General features: G+C 42.3%; 1 protein-coding gene across 1 annotated transcript in view; it reads right to left on the bottom strand.

The window, feature by feature from the left end:
• The window catches only part of LOC115117933 (zinc finger protein 271-like), a 43401-nt gene extending 27068 nt beyond the window's left edge, over positions 1 to 16333 (bottom strand). The window contains exons 1-2 of the mRNA XM_065002192.1: positions 15978 to 16333; positions 14687 to 15819 (exon numbers count right to left, since the gene is read on the bottom strand). Coding sequence (XP_064858264.1) covers positions 14687 to 15819; positions 15978 to 16110 — 1266 coding nt within the window. The 5' untranslated portion in view covers positions 16111 to 16333. The remainder of the gene's footprint in view (positions 1 to 14686; positions 15820 to 15977) is intronic.
• Between the last annotated feature and the right edge of the window lie 10869 nt (positions 16334 to 27202).

Genomic DNA, 27202 nt, shown 5'->3' with positions numbered 1-27202 from the left:
GCCAGACATTATTAAGCAGTTGAGTAAACTGTCATTATAAAACTGTTATTGTACATATTTGATGTATTTTAGCAGGGCCTTGGGAGGATTAGATAGTAACTCCTGATCCAATACATGTTAAGGGTGCTTTAAACGACTGTCTGTGCTCGCAAAATAGTTTTATCACCACAGACAGGAGTTTGGCTGAGACACCCCACAGCCAGTTCAAATCTAAATCTGGATATGAAATGTCACAAGTTGTGGCATGGATCCACAAAACAACCAGCCTTGGCTCGGTCAATTCAGATTTTATTTTCCAGGTCACATATCTCGCTGTAAATCTATTACGGTGTCAGCAATGTGAGAACCTCATGGTTGACTAATAAGGTCAAAATAATGTGCTGGCCTGTATCAGATCTCTCTGTGGTCCACAGTAAAGGTATGAGGTCTTCACCTTTCAGCATGCAGTGTGAAATCAATGGAGGGATAAATGTAATATGAATCTAATGCATTTACATGAAGAAACACTTGGATCAAATGGGGAGCTGTTGTGTTTTACAGCAAGATTTACAGATCTTTAGACAAACAAGTCTAGGTATTACTTCCAGCCAGTGACCTTCTCCTAACATGGCCGTGATCCAAAACTGGGTGTCAGAAATACATGCAGCCTAATGTCGTTTAGGATTACTGTATGACCCTGCGTCATAGAGATATTATCAAACCTGCTGAGCTGTTCTTGAAACTCTTTGATCCCAATACAGTCGATGGCAGAGTTACAGGAAGTGTACCTAAGCAACAGATAATTTCCAAGCCCAATATGGCCATGTTCAGAAACAGGTGTGTCAGAAATCGCTGAACTCCACTTCAGCTGCAGCTGTTGGAACACAAGCGTCTCTGGGAGAGCAGGGGACTCTTCCTAGCCAAGCCTTTTGGAACAGAAAGGACAAGTGACAGCCCAATCCACTAGATGACCCCACCAACGATCAATGTTTAGAAGTTAAACCCTTCACATCCAGTCTCACAATTGGAAGACTGATTTAAATCATGAGGGAAATGGGAAGTGTTCCTGTCTGCCTGTGAATGAGTCCAATTTAACTGCTGCTTTGGTAATAGTCTTGACCTCTATGGCAGCTGTTATATCTGGGATGACTGAAGACCTGATGATAGGAGCCTCTGCTTTATAGTCCTGCAATTTATCCCACTTAAGAGTTGGCTCAACTTTAATATCGCAATCATCTCAATAATGTTGTACTCAATTTGTTGGATCGGAACCAGTGTTGTGTTCATTAGGTACAGTGTAGCAAAACATTCCAAAACATATTACACCCTACCAGTATTTCAATCATCTTATCCACTCATATTGCTGACAGCGATGTAACTGCCTCAAACTGTTATTACACTCTGAAGTTAACCGCATAGCAGATGAGCTGGCTAATAAAATGATATATATATCTGGAGGCTGCTGAGGGGAGGACGGCTCATAGTAATGACTCCGAACGGAGCAAATGGAATGTCACCAAACACATGGAAACCATGTGTTTGGTGTCTTTGATACCGTTCCACTGATTCCACCCCAGACATTATCATGAGCTAATCCCCAATCAAGGTGCCAACCTCAAGTATTCAGACCCCTTGACTTTTCCCCCATTTTCTTAGGTTACAGCCTTATTCTAAAATTACACACAATACCCCATAATGACAAAGCAAAAATACATTTTTAGAAATTGTTGCTAATTTGTATAAAAATGTAAAAATACTGAAATATCTCATTTACATAAGTATTCAGACCCTTTACTCAGTACTTTGTTGAAGCACCTTTGGCAGCGATTACAGCCTCGAGTCTTCTTGGGTATGATGCTTGGCACACCTGTATTTGAGGAGTTTCTCCCATTCTTCTCTGTGGATCCTCTCAAGCCCTGTCAGGTTGGACGGGGAGCGTTGCTGCACAGCTATTTTCAGGTCTCTCCAGCGATGCCCGATCAGGTTCAAGTCTGGGCTCTGGCTGGGCCACTCAAGGACATTCCGAGACTTGACCCGAAGCCACTCCTGCTTTGTCTTGGCTGTGTGCTTAGGGTCATTGTCCTGTTGGAAGATGAACCTTCACCCCAATCTGAGGTCCTGAGCGCTCTGAAGCAGGTTCTCATCAAGGATCTCTCTGTACTTTGCCTCGATCCTGACTAGTCCCTGTTGCTGGAAAACATCCCCACAGCATGATGCTGCTATATACTGTATATATATATATCATCTTCAAATAATATTTTTTCAGGAATCTCCTTGCGAATGATCTTGCCGAAGATTGTATCTCCGCCGGGCTGGGCAACCTGAGTTTTTGCTTTCTGAACAAAAATATAAACACAACAATTTCAAAGATTTTACTGAGTTACAGTTAATAGATGTAATGCTCTCGCCAAGTATTAGAGGGACTCCCTGAACGAGTTTTAACCAATTAGTTAAGTAACGATTTGGCAAAATTCCTGTAAGTAGTGGAACACTATAGTACAGAAGCTACACATAACCATTCGTGTGCCTTTCAAAAATGTTATTTGGGTCATCAAAAATGGTACACGTGAGCCGTGGCACGGTGGTTTAATACTCAAAACGCATGTGATCTAGACGTTGAGCTGATCTACCTACACCGTATATACACCATGATGTTCACTGTTTAACCTGGTCATGCTCCTGGCAACCGCCAATTGCACATTGTGCATATAGTCTGGGATTAGGTCCCTCCATTATGTCAAAATGTTCAAACTGAGATAAAATACGGGGGCCTTTAATTCCCTTTCCAGTTTTGCCAGACTATAGTGCTGAATCTATAAACAAGTCAGACTGATTTCTGAGTTTTCCTCAAAAAGGATATGCACGTTCCTACTATAGAACCCTCTTCCCTTTGCTACTATAGAACCTTTTCCCTTTGCTACTATAGAACCCTCTTCCCTTTGCTACTATAGAACCCTCTTCCCTTTGCTACTATAGAACCCATCTTCCCTTTGCTACTATAGAACCCTCTTCCCTTTGCTACCCTCTTCCCTTTGCTACTAGAACCCTCTTCCCTTTGCTACTACAGAACCCTCTTCCCTTTGCTACTATAGAACCCTCTTCCCTTTGCTCTTCCTCTTCCCTTTGCTACTACAGAACCCTCTTCCCTTTGCTACTACAGAACCCTCTTCCCTTTGCTACTACAGAACCCTCTTCCCTTTGCTACTATAGAACCCTCTTCCCTTTGCTACTATAGAACCCTCTTCCCTTTGCTACTATAGAACCATCTTCCCTTTGCTACTATTAGAACCCTCTTCCCTTTGCTACTACAGAACCCTCTTCCCTTTGCTACTATAGAACCCTCTTCCCTTTGCTACTATAGAACCCTCTTCCCTTTGCTACTATAGAACCCTCTTCCCTTTGCTACTATAGAACCCTCTTCCCTTTGCTACTATAGAACCCTCTTCCCTTTGCTACTACAGAACCCTCTTCCCTTTGCTACTACAGAACCCTCTTCCCTTTGCTTTAGAACCCTCTTCCCCATTAAACCCTCTTCCCTTTGCTTCAACCCTCTTCCCTTTGCTACTTAAACCCTCTTCCCTTTGCTAAATGACCCTCTTCCCTTTCATTAAACCCTCTTCCCTTTGCTACTCAGAACCCTCTTCCCTTTGCTACTATAGAACCCTCTTCCCTTTGCTTTAGGACCCTCTTCCCTTTGCTACTACAGAACCCTCTTCCCTTTGCTTCAGAAACTATAGAACCCTCTTCCCTTTGCTACTTAAACTTTGTTAGAACCCTCTTCCCTTTGCTTAGAACCCTCTTCCCTTTGCACTATAGAACCCTCTTCTTTTAAACCCTCTTCCCTTTGCTACTACAGAACCCTCTTCCCTTTGCTAATATAGAACCTTTTTGGAGACAAAAAAAGAGCAGCCAAATTACCCATTAAACTGTTCAAATGACCCATTAAACTGTTCAAATGACTCATTAAACTGTTCAAATGACTCATTAAACTGTTCAAATGACTCATTAAACTGTTCAAATTACCAATTAAACTGTTTAAATTAAACTGTTTAAATTACCCATTAAACTGTTCAAATTACCCATTAAACTGTTCAAATGACCAATTAAACTGTTCAAATGACCAATTAAACTGTTCAAATGACCAATTAAACTGTTCAAATGACCAATTAAACTGTTCAATTGACCAATTAAACTGTTCAAATTCCCCATTAAACTGTTTAACGTTTTGAAGAAGAGGTCTGTCAACACCATTAAAATTAAAGGAAAGACTTTGTGAGTCACAAAAGCAACTTGAGTTTTTTTTTTCTCCATTTTGACACCTTGATCTTGCAAAGTAATACATTAATCTACGAAAGGCTTCAAGTACGTGTTCATGTGTGGCTTTTGGAGCTCAAGACATAAACCGCAGACAAGGACGTTTGTTTCTCAGATGTACAGGAAGCTCATTAGAGGAGCGGCCAAATGCTGAATGAAGAGGTTTAAAACATTTGAACTCCGTCACAAATGAACTGAAGGGACAGATTATCAGGGGAATTTAGAGGTGACAGTTCCTTATACATCTTCCCATCATATACAGTGTAAGTAACCAGACCCCTTGACTTTTTCCACATTTTGTTAAATTACAGCCTTATTAAAAAATATGTAATCCCTCAGCAATCTACACACAATACCCCATAATGACAAAGCAAAAATAGGTTTTATTTTATTTTTGCAAATGTATAAAAAAAATGTTTTACATAAGTATTCAGACTCTTTGCTATGAGACTCGAAATTGAGCTCAGGTGCATCCTGTTCCCATTGATCATCCTTGAGATGTTTCAACAACTTGATAGGAGTCCACCTGTGGTAAATTCAATTGATTGGACATGATTTGGAAAGGCACACACCTGTCTATATAAGGTCCCACAGTCGACAGTGCATGTCAGAGCAAAAACCAAGCCATGGGGTCGAAGGAATTGTCCTTAGAGCTCAGAGGCCGGATTGTGTCGAGGCACAGATCTGGGGAAGGGTACCAACATTGGGAAGGGTACCAACAGTGGCCTCCATCATTCTTAATGGAAGAAGTTTGGAACCGCCAAGACTATTCCTAGAACTGGCCGCCTGGCCAAACTGAGAAATTGGGGGAGAAGGGCCTTGGTCAGGGAGGTGACAGAGATCCTGATGATCACTCTGACAGAGTTCCTCTGTGGAGATGGGAGAACCTTCCAGAAGGACAACCATCTCTGCAGCACTCCACCAATCAGGACTTTATGGTAGAGTGGCCAGACTGAAGCCACTCCTCAGTAAAAGGCACATGACAGCCCGCTTGGAGTTTGCCAAAAGGCACCTAAAGACTCTTAGACCATGAGAAACAAGATTCTTTGGTCTGATGAAACCAAGATTGAACTCTTTGGCCTGAATGCCAAGTGTCACATCTGGAGGAAACCTGGCACCATCCCTACGGGGAAGCATGGCAGCATCATGCTGTGGGGATGTTTTTCAGCGGCAGAGACTGGGAGACTAGTCAGGATCGAGGCAAAGATGAACGGAGCAAAGTACAAAGAGATCCTTGATGAAAACCTGCTCCAGAGCGCTCAGGACCTCAGACTGGGGCAAAGGTTCACCTTCCAACCGGACAATGAACCTAAACACACAGCCAAGACAATGCAGGAACATCTCTGGAGAGACCTGAAAATAGCTGTGCAGCGTCGCTCCCCATTCAACCTGACAGAGCTTGAGAGGATCTGCAGAGAACAATGGGAGAAACTCTCCAAATAGAAGTGTGCCAAAACTGTAGCATCGTACCCAAGAAGACTAGAGGCTGTAATCGCTGCCAAAGGTGCATCAACAAAGTACTGTGTAAAGGGTCTGAATATTTATGTAAATGTGATATCAGTTTTACATTCTTTTTTAAATACATCTTCAAAAAACCTGTTTTTGCTTTGTCATTGTGCGGTATTGTGTGTAGATTGAGGGGAGGGTGGGGAATTATAATCTATTTCAGAATATGCCTGCAACATAACTAAATGTGGGAAAAGTCCAGGGGTCTGAATACTTTCTGAAGGCACTGTACATGATCTATAGAAGCTGGGTTTTCTTTTGAACTCCATCAAATCAATGCTTTAGATTGTTTGTAATCTCAGGTTCCTGCAGCAAATTCAGGATGTGCTCTTCTAATGGCAAATTTATATATATTTAAATGACCTTTCAGTGTTTCCGATTGCCACAGCTCCTCCAGTACGTACACCTTTTGTATCAGCATTTTCCACCACGCAAAGACAATCCTCACACATGTACTGAGCTTCCCTGTTCTGAGTTTCCCTGTACTGAGCTTCCCTGTACTGAGCTTCCCTGTACTGAGCTTCCCTGTACTGAGTTTCCCTGTACTGAGCTTCCCTGTACTGCGCTTCCCTGTTCTGAGTTTCCCTGTACTGAGCTTCCCTGTACTGAGTTTCCCTGTACTGAGCTTCCCTGTACTGAGCTTCCCTGTTCTGAGTTTCCCTGTACTGAGCTTCCCTGTACTGAGTTTCCCTGTACTGAGCTTCCCTGTACTGAGTTTCCCTGTACTGAGCTTCCCTGTACTGGGACAAGGACAAGGAGGCATTGTTCTAAACTGGCTACCCAAGTCAGTGCGCGATGGGACAAGGACATTGCGACACAGCCTGAGATCGATCCTGGGTCTGTAGTGACGCCTCTAGCACTGCGATACAGTGCCTTAGACCGCTGCGCCACTCAGGAGGCCCCCACGGTTAATTTGGTGAAAACACCTTTGACAGCCATAAAAGTTGTGAATCATTTTGAATAAGATTCCACCAACCTTAACTCAACATTGGTTGATTAATTAATGAATCTTATGCTACACAAAGATAAAAAGCATTTTTCTACACGAATCCAATCTATTAGTATTTAGACTTATTACACCCTTTACTGAAATGGTTGTTCCAGTTCAGAGGGTTTCAGTAGACATGAAATTAGAGCTCTTTGCCACGTACACCAGTGGTGTGTTTGGCATGGAAATAAGGGTTCTTAAGCAGAAAACAACAACAGACCTACTGTCAAATATGGTGGTAAATCTTGGATGTCTGCACTGATGGACTGCCCTCAATTCAACCCACAGGTTTATAATGGGGCGGCAGGGTAGCCTAGTGGTTAGAGCGTTGGACTAGTAACCGGAAGGTTGCAAGTTCAAACCCCCGAGCTGACAAGGTACAAATCTGTAGTTCTGACCACTGTTCTAACCCACTGTTCCTAGGCCGTCATTGAAAATAAGAATTTGTTCCTAACTGACTTGCCTAGTTAAATAAAGAAAAAATAAATAAATAATGGGGTTTAAGTCCTGAGGAGTAAGTTTCACAAATCCCCATCTGCTCAACAAGCAATAACAAGTCTAGACCCGTTTAGGGAAAAAAAGTATTTTAATGTATTCGGTAATGTTATACTTATCCAGATTTACCAGAGGGTTCAAATTGCATTGAGTTAGAGGCTAGATCACTTTGTCAGCATAGCGGAGGCTTCATACATAGCAGAGGCTTCACAGTTTTATTGGATGGCTATAAATAGAATCCACAGTGGTGGGAGAGGTTGGAATGAAGGCCCAACAGTCAGCCAACACAGACTAGATACATGGTGTCAGAAGGCAGTCATGGAGCAGTGAGCAGTTACCTACTCTATCAGATTACTTTAGTTGCAGGTTTTGTGAAATCTGTGTTTCTGAAACACAATGGCCACCCTCCATGCTGACTACAGTGGAGAAGCCAGATCTCAGAACGCCTGGGTCTGCATATCAGCTAACCACATCATATGATATAGCAATTTGACGTGGCATGCAACCATTGGTTGACGCATTGCAACCAATAAGATACTGTGGAATCCTAATCCTATATAAAGGTTTTGCCCCAAGGGAGTGCGAGGGCAAGTGGATTAGACACATTCATCCCACTCTGATGTCATCAGGGGTTGAAGAAGTGAAGCGGCAAGAAACCTTGTTGTATTTGTTGCCGTTGGTTACTTCAATGTTGTGATTTTCATAGTTTCAGATGCAGTGTTCATCATGTAAGTAGGAAGAGGGAAGTGGATTATGAACAGGTTTTGAAAGAGGAAACATTAACTACTGGAGAAAGGAAGGTTAGCTAGAAAGTCACAGTCTCTATGTCACATTAGTGTAGCTATTAGAAAGCTATTGGGGTGGTTAGTGTAGCTATTAGAAAGCTATTGGGGTGGTTAGTGTAGCTATTAGAAAGCTATTGGGGTGGTTAGTGTAGCTATTAGAAAGCTATTGGGGTGGTTAGTGTAGCTATTAGAAAGCTATTGGGGTGGTTAGTGTAGCTATTAGAAAGCTATTGGGGTGGTTAGTGTAGCTATTAGAAAGCTATTGGGGTGGTTAGTGTAGCTATTAGAAAGCTATTGGGGTGGTTAGTGTAGCTATTAGAAAGCTATTGGGGTGGTTAGTGTAGCTATTAGAAAGCTATTGGGGTGGTTAGTGTAGCTATTAGAAAGCTATTGGGGTGGTTAGTGTAGCTATTAGAAAGCTATTGGGGTGGTTAGTGTAGCTATTAGAAAGCTATTGTGGGTGGTTAGTGTAGCTATTAGAAAGCTATTGGGGTGGTTAGTGTAGCTATTAGAAAGCTATTGGGGTGGTTAGTGTAGCTATTAGAAAGCTATTGGGGTGGTTAGTGCTATTAGAAAGCTATTGGGGTGGTTAGTGTAGCTATTAGAAAGCTATTGGGGTGGTTAGTGTAGCTATTAGAAAGCTATTGGGGTGGTTAGTAGAAAGCTATTGGGGTGGTTAGTGTAGCTATTAGAAAGCTATTGGGGTGGTTATTGGGGTGTTAGCTATTAGCTATTGAAAGCTATTGGGGTGGTTAAGCTATTAGAAAGCTATTGGGGTGGTTAGTGTAGCTATTAGAAAGCTATTGGGGTGGTTAGTGAAAGCTATTGGGGTGGTTAGTGTAGCTATTAGAAAGCTATTGGGGTGGTTAGTGTAGCTATTAGAAAGCTATTGGGGTGGTTAGTGTAGCTACCAAAATTGGGGTGGAAGCAACAAAGCTATTGGGGTGGTTAGTGTAGCTATTAGAAAATTGGGGTGGTTAGTGTAAAGAAAGCTATTTAGAAAGCTATTGGGGTGGTTAGTGTTTAGAAAGCTATTGGGGTGGTTAGTTAGCTATTAGAAAGCTATTGGGGTGGTTAGTGTAGCTATTAGAAAGCTATTGGGGTGGTTAGTGTAGCATTAGAAAGCTATTGTGGTTAGTGTAGCTATTGGTGGGTGGTAGCTATTAGAAAGCTATTGGGGTGGTTAGTGTAGCTATTAGAAAGCTATTAGAAAGCTATTGGGGTGGTTAGTGTAGCTATTAGAAAGCTATTGGGGTGGTTAGTGTAGCTATTAGAAAGCTATTGGGGTGGTTAGTGTAGCTATTAGAAAGCTATTGGGGTGGTTAGTGTAGCTATTAGAAAGCTATTGGGGTGGTTCCTCACCAAAATGGAACAACAAAATACAGATTTAAAAAAAGAAAGATTTATGATATTTTCATTTTTTTTTACGTTTAAACATTAGAAGGGTCCTTTGGAGGAAACGTTTTTCACATCATCTTAAAGCATAATTGAGGAAAACCATATTAAAGTTGGATCATTTGTGACATTTAACGGCCCTGTTATGAGGTTCTCTGCAACGGCCCTGTTATGAGGTTCTCTGTAACGGCCCTGTTATGAGGTTCTCTGTAACGGCCCTGTTATGAGGTTCTCTGTAACGGCCCTGTTATGAGGTTCTCTGCAACGGCCCTGTTATGAGGTTCTCTGCAACGGCCCTGTTATGAGGTTCTCTGCAACGGCCCTGTTATGAGGTTCTCTGTAACGGCCCTGTTATGAGGTTCTCTGCAACGGCCCCGTTATGAGGTTCTCTGTAACGGCCCTGTTATGAGGTTCTCTGTAACGGCCCTGTTATGAGGTTCTCTGCTAACGGCCCTGTTATGAGGTTCTCTGTAACGGCCCTGTTATGAGGTTCTCTGTGTTGACCTTCATTCAGATTGATTTGCAAATTCACGTTGATCCTAATTGTTGTCATATTGGCTTAGTTGTGACGGTTAATTAATTTAACATTTATCGATACCAACTCAGGAAGCCCGGTGGCCACCAGCTTCATAATGTTTTGCTACACTGTGCCTAATGAACACAACCCTGGAGGTCAAGACTATTACCAAAGCTGCAGTTAAACTGGACAACCTTCTGTTCAACTCCTTCTGTTCAACACCTTCTGTTCAACTCCTTCTACTCAACTCCTCAACTCCTTCTGTTCTACTCCTTCTGTTCTACTCCTTCTATTCAACTCCTTCTATTCAACTCATTCACAGGCAGACAGGAACACTCAATTTTCCCCATGATTTAAATCCGTCTTCCAATTGTGCGACTGGATGTGAAGGGTTTAACTTCTAAACAGTGATCCTTGGTGGGGTCATCTAGTGGATTAGACTGTCACTTGTCCTTTCTGTTCCAAAAGGCTTGGCTAGGAAGAGTCCCCTGCTCTTCCAGAGACGCTTCTGTTCCAACAGCTGCAGCTGAAGGGGAGTTCAGCGATTTCTGACACACCTGTTTCTGAACATGGCCATATTGGGCTTGGAAATGATCTGTTGCTTAGGTACACTTCCTGTAACTCTGCCATCGACTGTATTGGGATCAAAGAGTTTCAAGAACAGCTCAGCAGGTTTGATAATATCTCTATGACGCAGGGTCATACAGTAATCCTAAACGACCTCAGGCTGCATGTATTTCTGACATCCAGTTTAGGATCACGGCCATGTTAGGAGAAGGTCACTGGCTGGAAGTAATACTTTTGACTTCTTGTTTGTCTAAAGAACTGTAAATCTTGCTGAAAAACACAACAGCTCCCCATTTGATCCAACTGTTTCTCCTTGTAAATGTATTAGATTAATATTACATTGATCCCTCCATTGACTTTACACTGCATGCTGAAAGGTGAAGACCTCATACCTTTACTGTGGACCACAGAGATCCAATTGTATACCTTTATTTATTTAACCAGTCGATTAAGAACAAATTCTAATTTACAATGACGGCCTACCGGGGATCAGTGGGTTAACTGCCTTGTTCAGGGGCAGAACCACAGATTTATACCTTGTCAGCTCGGGGATTCAATCCAGCAACCTTTCAGTTACTGTCCCAACGCTCTAACCACTAGGCTACCTGCCGCCCCTACACTCTAACCACTAGGCTACCTGCCGCCCCTACACTCTAACCACTAGGCTACCCTGCCGCCCCTACACTCTAACCACTAGGCTACCTGCCGTCCCTACACTCTAACCACTAGGCTACCTGCCGCCCCTACACTCTAACCACTAGACTACCTGCCGCCCCTACACTCTAACCACTAGGCTACCTGCCGCCCCCGATACAGGCCAGCACATTATGTTGACCTTATTAGTCGACCATGAGGTCATCACATTGCTGACACCCGTAATAAATTTACAGTGAGATATGTGATCTGGGAAATAAGATCTGAATTATCCGAGCCAAGACTGGTTGTTTTGTGGATCCATGCCACAGCATGTGACATTTCCCATCCAGATTTAGATTTGAACTGGCTGTGGGGTGTCTCAGACAAACTCCTGTCTGTGGTGATAAAACTATTTTGCGAGCACAGACAGTCATTTAAAGCAGCCTTAACATGTATTGGATCAGGAGTTACTATCTAATCCTCCCAAGGCCCTGCTAAAATACATCAAATATGTACAATAACAGTTTTATAATGACAGTTTACTCAACTGCTTAATAATGTCTGGCAGTTAATAACAGTATATCAGGGGGCTTCAACTCCTGTTCTGGACAGCCCATCCACATGGTGTGCAGGCTCTTGTTCCATCCCAGCACTAACACGGAGGCTTCAGCTGAATCACCTTGTTGTGAAGGGTCATGCCAATGAGGGGATTTGATTATTCTGGCCTTGGTTGCATCGAGCTATGTCCCGTCACGTGACCAAGTTAAGCAGGTGAGGGAAGCAGGTGAGGGAAGCAGGTGAGGGAAGCAGGTGAGGGAAGCAGGTGAGGGAAGCAGGTGAGGGAAGCGCACCCTGCTGACATTGAACAGCAATTTGTGGCGCTTAGTCATATTGTCAACAACGCAGCATGATGCGATAGCCTGTCACATGAACGAGTGAAGCAAAAACCATCAAGCGCTATGATGAAACTGTCTCTCATGAGGACCGCCACAGGAAACAAAGACCCAGAGTTACCTCTGCTGCAGAGGATAAGTTCATTACAGTTAACTGTCTCTCATGAGGACCGCCACAGGAAACAAAGACCCAGAGTTACCTCTGCTGCAGAGGATAAGTTCATTACAGTTAACTGTCTCTCATGAGGACCACCACAGGAAACAAAGACCCAGAGTTACCTCTGCTGCAGAGGATAAGTTCATTACAGTTAACTGTCTCTCATGAGGACCACCACAGGAAACAAAGACCCAGAGTTACCTCTGCTGCAGAGGATAAGTTCATTACAGTTAACTGTCTCTCATGAGGACCACCACAGGAAACAAAGACCCAGAGTTACCTCTGCTGCAGAGGATAAGTTCATTACAGTTAACTGTCTCTCATGAGGACCACCACAGGAAACAAAGACCCAGAGTTACCTCTGCTGCAGAGGATGAGTTCATTACAGTTAACTGCACCTCAGATTGCAGCCCAAATAAATGCTTCACAGAGTTCAAGTAACAGACACATCTCAACATCAACTGTTCAGAGGAGACTGTGTGAATCAAGCCTTCATGGTCGAATTGCTGCAAAGAAACCACTATTAAAGGACACCAATAAGAAGAAGAGACTTGTTTGGGCCAAGAAACACGAGCAATGGACATTAGACCGGTGGAAATCATTAGACCGGTGGAAATCTGGTGGAAATCATTAGACCGGAGGAAATCATTAGACTGGAGGAAATCATTAGACTGGAGGAAATCATTAGACCGGAGGAAATCATTAGACCGGAGGAAATCATTAGACCGGAGGAAATCATTAGACTGGAGGAAATCATTAGACTGGAGGAAATCATTAGACTGGAAAGGAAATCATTAGACTGGTGGAAATCTTTCTTTCAGTCTGATGAGTCCAAATTTGAGATTTTTGGTTCCAACCGCCGTTTCTTTGTAAGACGCAGAGTAGGTGAAAGGATTATCTCTCCATGTGTGGTTCCCACCGTGAAGCATGGAGGAGGAGGTGTGATGGTGCTTCACTGGTGGTGACACTGTCAGTGATTTATTTTGAATTCAAGGCACACTTAACCAGCATGGCTACCACAGCATTCTGCAGCAATACGCCATCCCATCTGGTTTGGGCTCAGTGGGACTATCACAATGACCTTATTACATTATTACTCAAATACAAATTATAATTCATTGTAGCACCTTGTTACTGACAAAATTAATAGTATTTTAATAGTAATTAATAGTATTAATAGTATTACTGTAAAATGTTAGTGATAGTATTAGTGTAATGTTTTGTTACAGTAATAGTACTACTGTAAAATGTTTTGTTACAGTAATAGTACTACTGTAAAATGTTTTGTTACAGTAATAGTACTACTGTAAAATGTTGTTACAGTAATAGTATTAATGTAAAATGTTTTATTACAGTAAGTACTACTGTAAAATGTTATGTTACTAATGTGTTAAACCCAGACACTAGTGATTTGACATCAATTTGCACAAATAAAATGTAGTACTCGAGTCCATGACTCAGACTTGACTCAGACTCAAGTCACGATTTTCATGACTCAACCAGTGGTGACAGTTGTCAGAAGTCAACCTAATTCAACATACTAGCTACAGCAGCAAATGTTACATATATTTAGTCTTACAAATGTACAACACTAATGAAAACAAGCTTTTAAAAAAAATAGTTGGACGATAACTTTTAACACTACCAAGGGACTCGTGACTGGAGTATAAAGGACTCACACTAGAACACAAGGGACTCGTGACTGGAGTATAAAGGACTCACACTAGAACACAAGGGACTCGTGACTGGAGTATAAAGGACTCACACTAGAACACAAGGGACTCGTGACTGGAGTATAAAGGACTCACACTAGAACACAAGGGACTCGTGACTGGAGTATAAAGGACTCACACTAGAACACGAGGGACTCTACTCGGAATCTAGGTTTAGGTGGCTTGACTACATCTACATATTACTCAGATACAAAGTATAACTCATCATTTGACCTCGTTATGGACTAACGTAATACTATTACTGTAACCCCCTGTGTTACTGTAAAACCATGTTACTGTAAAACCCTGTGTTACTGTAACCCCCTGTGTTACTGTAACCCCTGTGTTACTGTACCCCCTGTGTTACTGTAATCCCCTGTAACCACCTGCTACCCCCTCTAACCACCAGACTACCCTGCCTCTAACCACTAGACTACCCTGCCTCTAACCTCTAGGCTACCTTGCCTCTAACCACTAGGGTACCCTGCCTCTAACCTCTAACCGCCAGGCTACCCTGCCTCTAACCGCCAGGCTACCCTGCCTCTAACCACCAGGCTACCCTGCCTCTAACCTTCTCTCACAGTTGAAGTGTACCTATGATAAAAAATTACAGACCTCTACATGCTTTGTAAGTAAGAAAACCTGCAAAATCGTCAGTGTATCAAATACTTGTTCTCCCCACTGTGCATGTAAAAAAGGTTTAACAGAATAATTACAAAAACAGTCAATCAATATTAGTCAGATATGTAGCCGCCCAGCTTGGCAGCTCCATTATAAGGTCAGTGTTGGGCACTGCACTGTGAATTGCTTCTTGATGTTCTTTCAGCATTTCTTTCCATTTAAAACAAGTCCCGCACTGATCACAGCTGTATGGCTTCTCTCCCGTGTGTATTCTCTGGTGTTGCTTTAGATTTCCTTTCTCGCTGAAGGTCTTCCCACATTGGGAGCAGTGGAAAGGATTCTCCCCTGTGTGTCCTCTCTGATGTTGCTTTAGGACATTTAACCGACTGAAGCTTTTTCCACATTGAGAGCAGTGGTATGGCTTCTCTCCACTATGTATTCTCTGATGTCTCTTTAAGTCTCCTGCCTGACCGAAGCTCTTACCACATTGGGAGCAGTGGTGGGGCTTCTCTCCTGAGTGTATTCTCTGATGACTCTTAAGGCTTCCTTCGAATTTAAAACTCTTCCCACAATGATCACAGCTGAACGGTTTCTCTTCTGTGTGAGTTATTTGGTGCTTCTTCAGATATGATGACAGACTGAAACTCTTCCCACACTGGGAGCAGTGAAAAGGTTTCTCTCTTGTGTGAGTTTGTTGGTGTTTCGTTAAATTTGATAACTGATTAAAGCTCTTCCCACATTGGGAGCAGTGGAAAGGCTTCTCCTCTGTATGTATTTTCTGGTGTCTCTTCAAATGTATTGACCAACCAAAAGTCTTCCCACACAAGGAGCAGTGGAAAGGCTTCTCCCCTGTGTGTATTCTCTGGTGAGCCTTTACGGTGTCTACACGATGGAACCTCTTCCTACACTGAAAGCAGTGGTACGACTTCTTTCCTGTGTGAATAAGCTGGTGCCTCTTCAAAGTGCTCGGGGTCTGAAATCTCTCCGCACATTGACCATACGGGTGAGGCTTCTTTCTTTTGTGAATCTGATGGGGAGATTTGGGGTGAGTTGGACAAGTAAAACAGTCTCTGCAGTCTGTGCAGGGTCTTGGCCTACAAGTGTGCCTTCTCAACTCCTCTGGATCATAGAAACTAGTGAAGCAGTCCATGCAGTGGTGATGTTTCTGTCTTGAGTTCCTCTGTCTGTGTTGTTTATGGTTTCCTGATGCTGTGGAACTGGGCTCACTGTCTGAACCTGGGTTGGAGATCTCCCCTGTGGGAATATGAACAGATATGGGGATAGAATTAGAAAGGTAACATTGAAATTGGATTTAAAAGACTTTGATGCAAGTAGAAGCAATACAATAGTTCTGGAATCCCCTGTGGCTGCCAAGGCAACAACCTCTCTCCGTACTCCACACCTGAACTTACCTGGGTCAGTGATACTATCTACTTCCTCCTCTTCCTCCTCTAGGTCTGGAGCAGACACTTCCCTGTTCTCCTCTTCTTCATTGACTGCTCTCTCCTCCTCCACCTCCTCTTTGACTGCTCTCTCCTCCTCCATCTCCACTTTGACTGCTCTCTCCTCCTCCACCTCCTCTTTGACTGCTCTCTCCTCCTCCACCTCCTCTTTGACTGCTCTCTCCTCCTCCACCTCCTCTTTGACTGCTCTCTCCTCCTCCACCTCCACTTTGACTGCTCTCTCCTCCTCCACCTCCACTTTGACTGCTCTCTCCTCCTCCACCTCCACTTTGACTGCTCTCTCCTCCTCCACCTCCACTTTGACTGCTCTCTCCTCCTCCACCTCCTCTGTGACGACTCTCTCCTCCTCCACCTCCTCTTTGGCTGCTCTCTCCTCCTCCACCTCCACTTTGACTGCTCTCTCCTCCTCCACCTCCACTTTGACTGCTCTCTCCTCCTCCATCTCCTCTGTGACTGCTCTCTCCTCCTCCTCCTCCACGTTGACTGCTCTCTCCTCCTCCTCCTCCACGTTGACTGCTCTCTCCTCCTCCTCCTCCACGTTGACTGCTCTCTCCTCCTCCTCCACGTTGACTGCTCTCTCCTCCTCCTCCACTTTGACTGCTCTCTCCTCCTCCTCCACCTCTGTGACGGCTCTCTCCTCCTCCACCTCCATTTTGACTGCTCTCTCCTCCTCCTCCACTTTGACTGCTCTCTCCTCCTCCTCCACCTCTGTGACGGCTCTCTCCTCCTCCACCTCCATTTTGACTGCTCTCTCCTCCTCCTCCACTTTGACTGCTCTCTCCTCCGGGGACTCTGTGGACTTTGGTTCAGACATTGAAGGCTAGAGATGGATCCAAAAGAGGAAGCACATGTGAAAGGTGAGTTTCACAAAATACTGGAATATACAGATTAGCAAATAAAGGAATAGACCATGCTCAATATTCCATGCACTAGGAATCCCTGCTAATAAAAGGGAACTAGCTAGCTCACGTTGCTATGGTGATGGCAACGACAGCTAACGTCAGTAATGTGGAGCTATTATTGGGTTATCTTTAGCTTACTGACCAGCCCTTGGTCATGATACAGTTCCAGTACATTACACAGAAGAGTCAATGGACGAAGGTATCTTCTGTAATTCATTCACTGATGGAGATCACAGCTACAGTACAGTTCATTCACAGATAGAGATCACAGCTACAGTACAAATCATTCACAGATAGAGATCGCAGCTAGAGTACAGATCATTCACAGATAGAGATCACAGCTACAGTGCAGATCATTCACAGATGGAGATCACAGCTACAGTACAGTTCATTCACAGATAGAGATCACTCACAGATGGAGATCACAGCTACAGTACAGTTCATTCACAGATAGAGATCACAGCTACAGTACAGTTCATTCACAGATAGAGATCACAGCTACAGTGCAGATCATTCACAGATAGAGATCACAGCTACAGTGCAGATCATTCACAGATGGAGATCACAGCTACAGTACAGTTCATTCACAGATAGAGATCACTCACAGATGGAGATCACAGCTACAGTACAGATCATTCACAGATAGAGATCACAGCTACAGTACAAATCATTCACAGATGGAGATCACAGCTACAGTACAGATCATTCACAGATAGAGATCACAGCTACAGTACAGTTCATTCACAGATAGAGATCACAGCTACAGTACAAATCATTCACAGATAGAGATCACAGCTACAGTACAAATCATTCACAGATAGAGATCACAGCTACAGTACAGATCATTCACAGATAGAGATCACAGCTACAGATCATTCACAGATGGAGATCACAGCTACAGTACAGTTCATTCACAGATAGAGATCACTCACAGATGGAGATCACAGCTACAGTACAGTTCATTCACAGATAGAGATCACAGCTACAGTGCAGATCATTCACAGATGGAGATCACAGCTACAGTACAGTTCATTCACAGATAGAGATCACTCAGAGATCACAGTTCATTCACAGATGATCACAGAGATCACAGCTAGAGATCACAGCTACAGTACAGATCATTCACAGATAGAGATCACAGCTACAGTACAGATCATTCACAGATAGAGATCACAGCTACAATACAAATCATTCACAGATAGAGATCGCAGCTACAGTGCAGATCATTGACAGATAGAGATCACAGCTACAGATCATTCACAGAGAGATCACAGCTACAGTACAGATCATTCACAGAGAGATCACAGCTAGAGTACAGATCATTGACAGATAGAGATCACAGCTACAGATCATTCACAGAGAGATCACAGCTACAGTACAGACCATTCACAGCTACAGTACAAATCATTCACAGAGAGATCGCAGCTAGAGTACAGATCATTGACAGATAGAGATCACAGCTACAGTACAGATCATTCACAGCTACAGTGCAAATCATTCACAGATAGAGATCACAGCTACAGTGCAAATCATTCCAAGCAAACCGTTTGAAGCACTTATTCAGTCTTCCACAAAAAAAAAAGTTTTTCCAAATCGTTTATTTCATTTTCTCGCTTTATCAAACAATAACTTTGATATCAGGGGTAGAGTGAGGCTGCAGTAGCCTACTGGGGTTGCTCTTTAGCAAATGTTAAATTGTGAAATCACAATGCGTTTACAGTCATGACATACAAAACACACACAAAGTAGTTATGTTACATGGAACTTTGATGACCCCGTGTCAAAAAATGGCTTCCTCCAGACGTGACCATTGGGTTCTTTGTCACCTCCCTGACCAAAGTCCTTCTCCCCCGATAGCTCAGTTTGGCCGGGCGGCCAGCTCAAAGAATAGTCTTGGTGGTTCCAAACTAATTCCATTTAAGAATGATGGAGGCCACTGTGTTCTTGGGGAACTTCAATGCTGTGCGATGGCAGGTAGCCTAGTGGTTAGAGCGTTGGACTAGTAACCGAAAGGTTACAAGATCGAATCCCAGAGCCGACAAGGTAAAAATCTGTCGTTCTGCCCCTGAACAAGGATGTTAACCCATTATTCCCAGGCTGTCATTGGAAATATGAATTTGTTCATAACTGACTTGCCTAGTTAAATTTAAAAAATGCTGCAGAATTTTATTTGGTACCCTTCCCCAGATCTGTGTCTTGCCACAATCTGGTCTCCTTCGACCACATGGCTTTGTTTTTGCTCTGACATGCACTGTCAACTGTGGGACCTTACATAGGCAGGTGTGTGCCTTTCCAAATCATGTCCAATCAATTCAATTGACCACAGTTGGACTCCAATCAAGTTGTAGAAACATCTCAAGGATGATACATGGAAACAGGATGCACCTGAGCTCAATTTCGAGTCTCAAAGCAAAAGGGTCTGAATACTTATGTAAATAAGGTATATCCAAAGCCATTTCTGTTTCATATTTGTAATAAATGTGCACCAAAAAATGTACCTGTTTTCACTTTGTCATTATGGGGTATTGTGTGTAGATTGAGGAAAAAATCTATTTAATCCATTTTAGAATAAAGCTGTAACGTAACAAAATGTGGGAAAAGTGAAAAAAAAAAAAAGTCTGAATACTTTCTGAATGCACTGTATTGCTGTACATCAGTGGTTCCCAAACTTTTTATAGTCCCGTACCCCTTCAAACCTTCAACCTCCAGCTGCACCCTCTCTAAATCTATATAGTCCACTACCCCTTCAAACCTTCAACCTCCAGCTGCACCCTCTCTAAATCTATATAGTCCCGTACCCCTTCAAACCTTCAACCTCCAGCTGCACCCTCTCTAAATCTATATAGTCCACTACCCCTTCAAACATTCAACCTCCAGCTGCATACCCCCTCTAAATCTATATAGTCCACTACCCCTTCAAACATTCAACCTCCAGATGTACCCCCTCTAGCACCAGGGTCAGCGTACTGTCAAATGTTGTTTTTTTACCATCATTGTAAGCCTGCCAAACACACTACATGATACATTTATTAAACATAAGAATGAGTGGTAGTTTTTATCACAACCCGGCTCGTGGGAAGTGACAAAGAGCTCTTATAGGACCAGGGCACAAATAATAATAATAATTCAAATATTGGTAAGTGGACTGGATGCAGGGCATGAAAGGGATAACGAATCCAATTGTTTGTGTCGTCCGTTTCGGGAAAGTACCTGTGTAATTCCACACCCAACTCACTCAGGTGCTTCACTATATCACATTTGACATTGTCCGTAAACTTGAGTTCATTTGCACACAAAAAAAATCATACAATGATGGAAAGTCCTGTGTGTTGTCCTATTTAATGCAGACAGCAAAGAGCTCCAACTTCTTAATCATAGCCTCAATTTTGTCCCGCACTTTGAATATAGTTGCGGAGAGTCCCTGTAATCCTAGATTCAGATCATTCAGGCGAGAAAAACATCACCCAGATAGGCCAGTCGTGTGACAAACTCCTCATCATGCAAGCGGTCAGACAAGTGGAAATGATGGTCAGTAAATAAATCTTCAAGCTCGTCTCTCAATTAAAAAAAAAGGGTCAATACTTTGTGTAACCGATGTGAAATGGCTAGCTAGTTAGCGGTGGTGCGCTAATAGCGGTTCAATCGGTGACACTCGCTCTGAGACCTTGAAGTAGTGGTTCCCCTTGCTCTGCAAGGGCCATGGCTTTTGTGGAGCGATGGGTAATGATGCTTCATGTGTGTCAGTTGTTGATGTGTTCGGGGGACGGACGTGGTTGCTGCCCATATCATTGCATAGTGCAGGAAATACACAAGAGTTCAGGGGCCTTGCTTTAAAAAAGTTAGCCATTTTCACTGTTGTGTCCAAAACGGCTTTCAAGCAGTCAGACATTCCCTTGGCAGAAAGAGCCTCTCGTGGATGCTGCTGTGGACCCAAGTGGCATCCGGAGCAACTGCCTGCACGCGCATTAACACTCTACCATGTCTCCCTGCCATGGCTTTTGCGCCATCAATACAAAAACCAACACGAGCAGCAGCTACGTTACGGACCGTTAATGGAATTCCCGCGAGAGTGTAGGGGTTAATGTGATTAGATGTTAACTATTTGACTAGGCTACCTGCATTTAACATTATGTTATTTCGCTGAACACGATATGGTTTAATTGTATTTTTGGCAGTGAAACGAGGCTACTCAAGCGAGAGAAAAACCCTCAACCAAATGTATAGCCCTGTTGGAAAATATAAATGGACTGATTGAAAATGTGATACAAAAATATGATATATATATATAAACGTGCTATATATATATATATATATATATATATATATATATATATATATGTGTATATGAATCAATGTTTTATTTGGCGTACCCCCGACGGCATTGCGCGTAAACCCAGTTTGCTGCACATGCTTGGAATTAGTTGTAGCTATCGTCTCGTGCACCAAAGACCGATGCGACGATGGGTTGACTGCGTTTTGGACTCACTTGACTGCTAACTAGATACATTTCGAGCAATATAGTTTAAAGCAAATGAGATTTGAAACAGACATTTGATTTGTAATCACTAAATGACTAATGAAATTAAGTTGCCTAGCTAGCCTCCTTAGCTACCTAACTATCGGCCTAGTTAGCCAGGCTAACTTACTAGCCAGTGATCCGAGTAGCCAATGGATGTCATGTTAAAAATGAACAATTTACACTTCATATATTTTTGACATTGAAACTCAATATGGGGATTCACAACACAGCGTACTGAAGATACACATAATTGCTTGCTATATACTGTTAGCTTCCAATGGCTTGTTTGCAAGCTAGCTAGCTAGAGCAATAGGCGGCTAATTGTTCATCTGGTGCACGTGGACAAATACTCCGACGACTAAATTATTCTTTCTGTATTTGCAAACGTTCTAGAATATGTTACAAAGCTTGATTTTCACCTTGACACTTGATTTAGAACGGTCTTGTAGCCCTCTTTCACCAGAACGAGATATGTGCTGACAACGCGAGAATACAGATCTTTATTCTCAAGACAGTCACCGCGGCGCTAGATGCTCACATTGCGCAACTCCACTACAGCTTTCATTATGAAAATAATAATATATTCTACCCAGTTGTTTGGAGATTTTCAGGCCAGATCATATGAGAAGCGGCTTGAAGACCCACACTGGTGAAAGAAATACGTGTTTTTACTCAAGCAAGCTGTTTTTATTTTATTATGGTTCGATAGGAGCGTCTTGTTGAATGGAGCGACCACACATTGTTTTAATCACAACTTCACTTTTTAAACATGTCTTTCAGGTTGCATAATCATAACAATATACTATACCTTATTGACCAAACAGGTATCCTGAATGATTCCCTAACCCAGCATTAAGAAGGTATCCTGAATGATTCCCTAACCCAGCATTAAGAATGTATCTGAATGATTCCCTAACCCAGCATTAAGAAGGTATCCTGAATGATTCCCTAACCCAGCATTAAGAAGGTATCCTGAATGATTCCCTAACCCAGCATTAAGAAGGTATCCTGAATGATTGCCTAACCCAGCATTAAGAAGGTATCCTGAATGATTGCCTAACCCAGCATTAAGAAGGTATCCTGAATGATTCCCTAACCCAGCATTAAGAAGGTATCCTGAATGATTCCCTAACCCAGCATTAAGAAGGTATCCTGAATGATTCCCTAACCCAGCATTAAGAAGGTATCCTGAATGATTCCCTAACCCAGCATTAAGAAGGTATCCTGAATGATTGCCTAACCCAGCATTAAGAAGGTATCCTGAATGATTCCCTAACCCAGCATTAAGAAGGTATCCTGAATGATTCCCTAACCCAGCATTAAGAAGGTATCCTGAATGATTCCCTAACCCAGCATTAAGAAGGTATCCTGAATGATTCCCTAACCCAGCATTAAGAATGTATCTGAATGATTCCCTAACCCAGCATTAAGAAGATATCCTGAATGCAGTGGTTGAAAAAGTACCCAATTGTCATACTTGAGTAAAAGTAAAGCTACATTAATAGAAAATGACTCCAGTAAAAGTGAGTCACCCAGTAAAATACTACTTGAGTAAAAGTCACCCAGTAAAATACTACTGGAGTAAAAGTCACCCAGTAAAATACTACTGTAGTAAAAGTCTAAAAGTATTTGGTTTCAAAAGTAGAAGTATAAATCATTAAAAAATATATTTTGACATATATTTTACATTTATTTTGACATATATTTTAAATTGATTTTGACATATATTTTCAAATTCCTTATATTAAGCAAACCAGAGGTTTGTATTTTTTAAATGTATTTATGGATATCCAGAAGCACACACCAACACACAGACATAATTTACAAAACATTTGTGTTTAGTGAGACCGCCAGAGCAGAGGCAGTAGGGATGACCAGGGATGTTCTCTAGATACGTTCGCTGTCAAAGCAGCCTGCAAGGAGAAGACAACAAGACCAGGCTGATGAAATGTAAAGGGTACCAGGTATAGATCAAAAACATTTCAGAGGAACATCAGCCATTGTGCAGTGCAACCAGTCAGCTAGAACAAAGAGCAGCAGAGAAAGGACTAAAACACTAGGTGTATGGTATCTAAAGTCCATTACTTCTCCACAAAACACCAGCCCCTAGAGGTATCTAAAGTCCACTACTTCTCCACAAAACACCAGCCCCTAGAGGTATCTAAAGTCCACTACTTCTCCACAAAACACCAGCCCCTAGAGGTATCTAAAGTCCACTACTTCTCCACAAAACACCAGCCCCTAGAGGTATCTAAAGTCCACTACTTCTCCACAAAACACCAGCCCCTAGAGGTATCTAAAGTCCACTACTTCTCCACAAAACACCAGCCCCTAGAGGTATGTAAAGTCCACTACTTCTCCACAAAACACCAGCCCCTAGTGGTATGTAAAGTCCACTACTTCTCCACAAAACACCAGCCCCTAGAGGTATGTAAAGTCCACTACTTCTCCACAAAACACCAGCCCCTAGAGGTATGTAAAGTCCACTACTTCTCCACAAAACACCAGCCCCTAGTGGTATGTAAAGTCAACTCCCTCTCCAACAAAACACCAGCCCCTAGAGGTATGTAAAGTAAACTACCTCTCCACAAAACACCAGACTGTTAAACCTAGTAGGTAAAAGGTGTATTGTGAAACACAGTTTCAACAACATACCTGTCTCAGCAGTCTGGGATACAGGGGCACAGGCAAGCCTCATCAATGACGAATGGCGATGCCAGTACCTTCCTCACACCATCATCCAAGAGATAGGTGAGATACTAGGACAGCTCACATGTATGGCAGCCAATCAGACAATACCATTCATTAGTTGAATAGCTGTAGAGTTCAAGCTGAACAGTTCAGGTGTTTCCAGTCTCCAAATAACAGCGCTTGTGTTCAGTGATCCTAATGATAGGTCGAGGAGCCTATCATAGGTTTCAGTGTGATAGAGGAGGTAATCAAGGGGTCAACAACAACCGGGAATGACATGAACTTGCTATTTAAAGCAACAGGTTTTGTGACAAAACTACCGTTAGAGTTTAAAATGAGATGGAAACATTTAACTTGAACTACATGAAAATGTAAGCATGTTGTGTGCACTACGTCATCACGCAGTGACTTTTATATTTGGTGGAAACACCACTGGTGGGAAAACGGCCATATTTTATTTATGCAGATGTTTTGTATATTCACATGAAGATCTGTCGCCAGTTGGATGGAAACCCAGCTACTGACTGTCAGAACAAGAGAAAACCCCGCTGATGCACAACCACATTCCGAACATGCACCTTGTGGATTCTACTATTCGAACTCGCAACAGTAAGTTGAGACCCCGACTGAGTTCCGCTTATGGTGCTTATTAACATTTTAGTCATTTAGGAAACGCTCTTATCCAGAGCTGCCTGGGAGCCAGCCCTGCCAGGGTGATCACCTTCCAAATAAAATACCCCCATTGAAACTGATGAAAACAGTGAAATCATGCTACAATTGGACTAGATAATGCTAAACCAGGTTGGAATTTTATTTAAATTGAACATAATAAAATTATTAGCTCATTTTACAAAAAAAAGTGGATGTATTAAGACTTCAGAATTGCGTTAGCGGTTTACTGCACTGTACATACGTACCTATGGACTGGTATACTGCACTGTACATACGTACCTATGGACTGGTATACTGCACTGTACATACGTACCTATGGACTGGTATACTGCACTGTACATACGTACCTATGGACTGGTATACTGCACTGTACATACGTACCTATGGACTGGTATACTGCACTGTACATACGTACCTATGGACTGGTATACTGCACTGTACACTGCACTGTACATACGTACCTATGGACTGGTATACTGCACTGTACATACGTACCTATGGACTGGTATACTGCACTGTACATACGTACCTATGGACTGGTATACTGCACTGTACATACGTACCTATGGACTGTTGATCCATGAAACCCGATATCAGCCTACTTCAGGGACACCAACAGATTACAACTCTGAAGAGTTTAACAAATATTAGCTTTGTAGCTATTGTTTGCTGGACATTGACTGTGTCAAATCACCTCCCAAATCTGCCCTTTTAGCGTATTTAACATTCATATTGCACTGTAGCCTTACCTATGGAGTGCGCACCCATGAAATGGGCTATCAGCCTACTCAGTGACACCCACAGAACACAACTCGGACTATTAGCGTCATAGTTCTTATTGTGGGACTACTGTACACGCGCATATTGAGAAAAAACATCACAAAATCCTTCTTTAACATGTTATCTTGTATCTTAATACCATTTTGTTTGGATGCAATGGTGATGTGTTGCTCAAATATGAATATTATTTGACAAACCCATCCCCATTACTTCCAAGCTAAATGATGTGCTTTGGTAAAAATCAGAATACACAACCACCCCTCTCCTTCTCCTACAAGGTCTAGCATGACTACAAATAAAGTCCTTTCCTCTCAGTTTGACGGTTTTAGCAGTTCATCACGGTTCCCAGGTGTGTAGTGGAGGTATACATGTTACGCCCCTGAAAAAGGGGAGAAATAATCACGAGAGTGATACCGGTGTTGTTTTCTCAAGTCAACTTTTAGTGTAATCATTTTACAAAAGTAGCACATTACAAAACAACAGAAACAACATTATACACATAACACAGCAAAATATCTTATTAACAACGCACATGTTCATTCACAATGGACATAAAATGGCAGCTACTCGCAGTACGATGCTATTCTTCGCTACAACCGAGTGTTACGCCCCTGAAAACAGGGGAGAAATAATCACGAGAGTGATACGGTGTTGTATTCTCAAGTCAACATTTAGTTCAATCATTTCACAAAAGTAACACATTACACAACAGAAAACCCATTATACAAATAACACAGCAAAATATCTTATTAACAACACGCACGTTCATTCACAATCGACATAAAATGGCAGCTACTCTCAGTACGATGCTATCCTTCACTTCAACCGAGCAGGGCTAATATTACTCTTCAAACTTAACTCTAACTTCCTCAAGACGTTACTAAAACACACCTTAAACACTCTTGACATGTTCGCTAGTTATAACATTTAAATTACTATTTTTATCATCAATAAAGTAACTGAAAACAGGGGAGAAATAATCACGAGAGTGATACGGTGTTGTATTCTCAAGTCAACATTTAGTTCAATGAGAAAAAGACCGCGAATTTCCCCAGGAATATGGGTGGAGACCAGAGCAATCGATCTCCGGCTCATAGATTAAAAGCATTTCGTAGATCACAGATTAACACTTTTAGGCACCACAAAATAAAGTAATCAATATAACGTTTACACATTACTCTCACAATTCGTACCCTTTGACAGATTTGAACTTTAACACAATTATATGAATGTTATCAATCTCTATCAACTAATACTGAATGCATATTTTAACCTTAGATGTTTTAAGATCCTCACATACTATGAACTTACTAATACTTTTCAATGTATAACAGGCTATGAATATGTCCTTTAACCTGTCACACGAGCAGGGCTCATATTACTCTCTGCAAATTTAACTCTAACTTCCTCAAGATGTTACTAAGACACACCTTAAAGACTCTCGACATGTTAGCGAGTTATAACATTTAAATGAATCTTTTATCATCAATAACGTACCTGAAAAAGGGGAGAAATAATCACGAGAGTAATACGGTGTTGTTTTCTCAATTCAACCTTTAGTGCAATGAGAAAAGACCGCGATTTCCCCGGGAATATGGGTGGAGACCAGA

This window comes from Oncorhynchus nerka, linkage group LG15, assembly GCF_034236695.1.
Source record: "Oncorhynchus nerka isolate Pitt River linkage group LG15, Oner_Uvic_2.0, whole genome shotgun sequence".
Classification (NCBI taxonomy): domain Eukaryota; kingdom Metazoa; phylum Chordata; class Actinopteri; order Salmoniformes; family Salmonidae; genus Oncorhynchus; species Oncorhynchus nerka.
The sequence above is the reverse complement of the archived record's forward strand: the minus strand, read 5'-3'. Positions and strand labels throughout refer to the sequence as shown.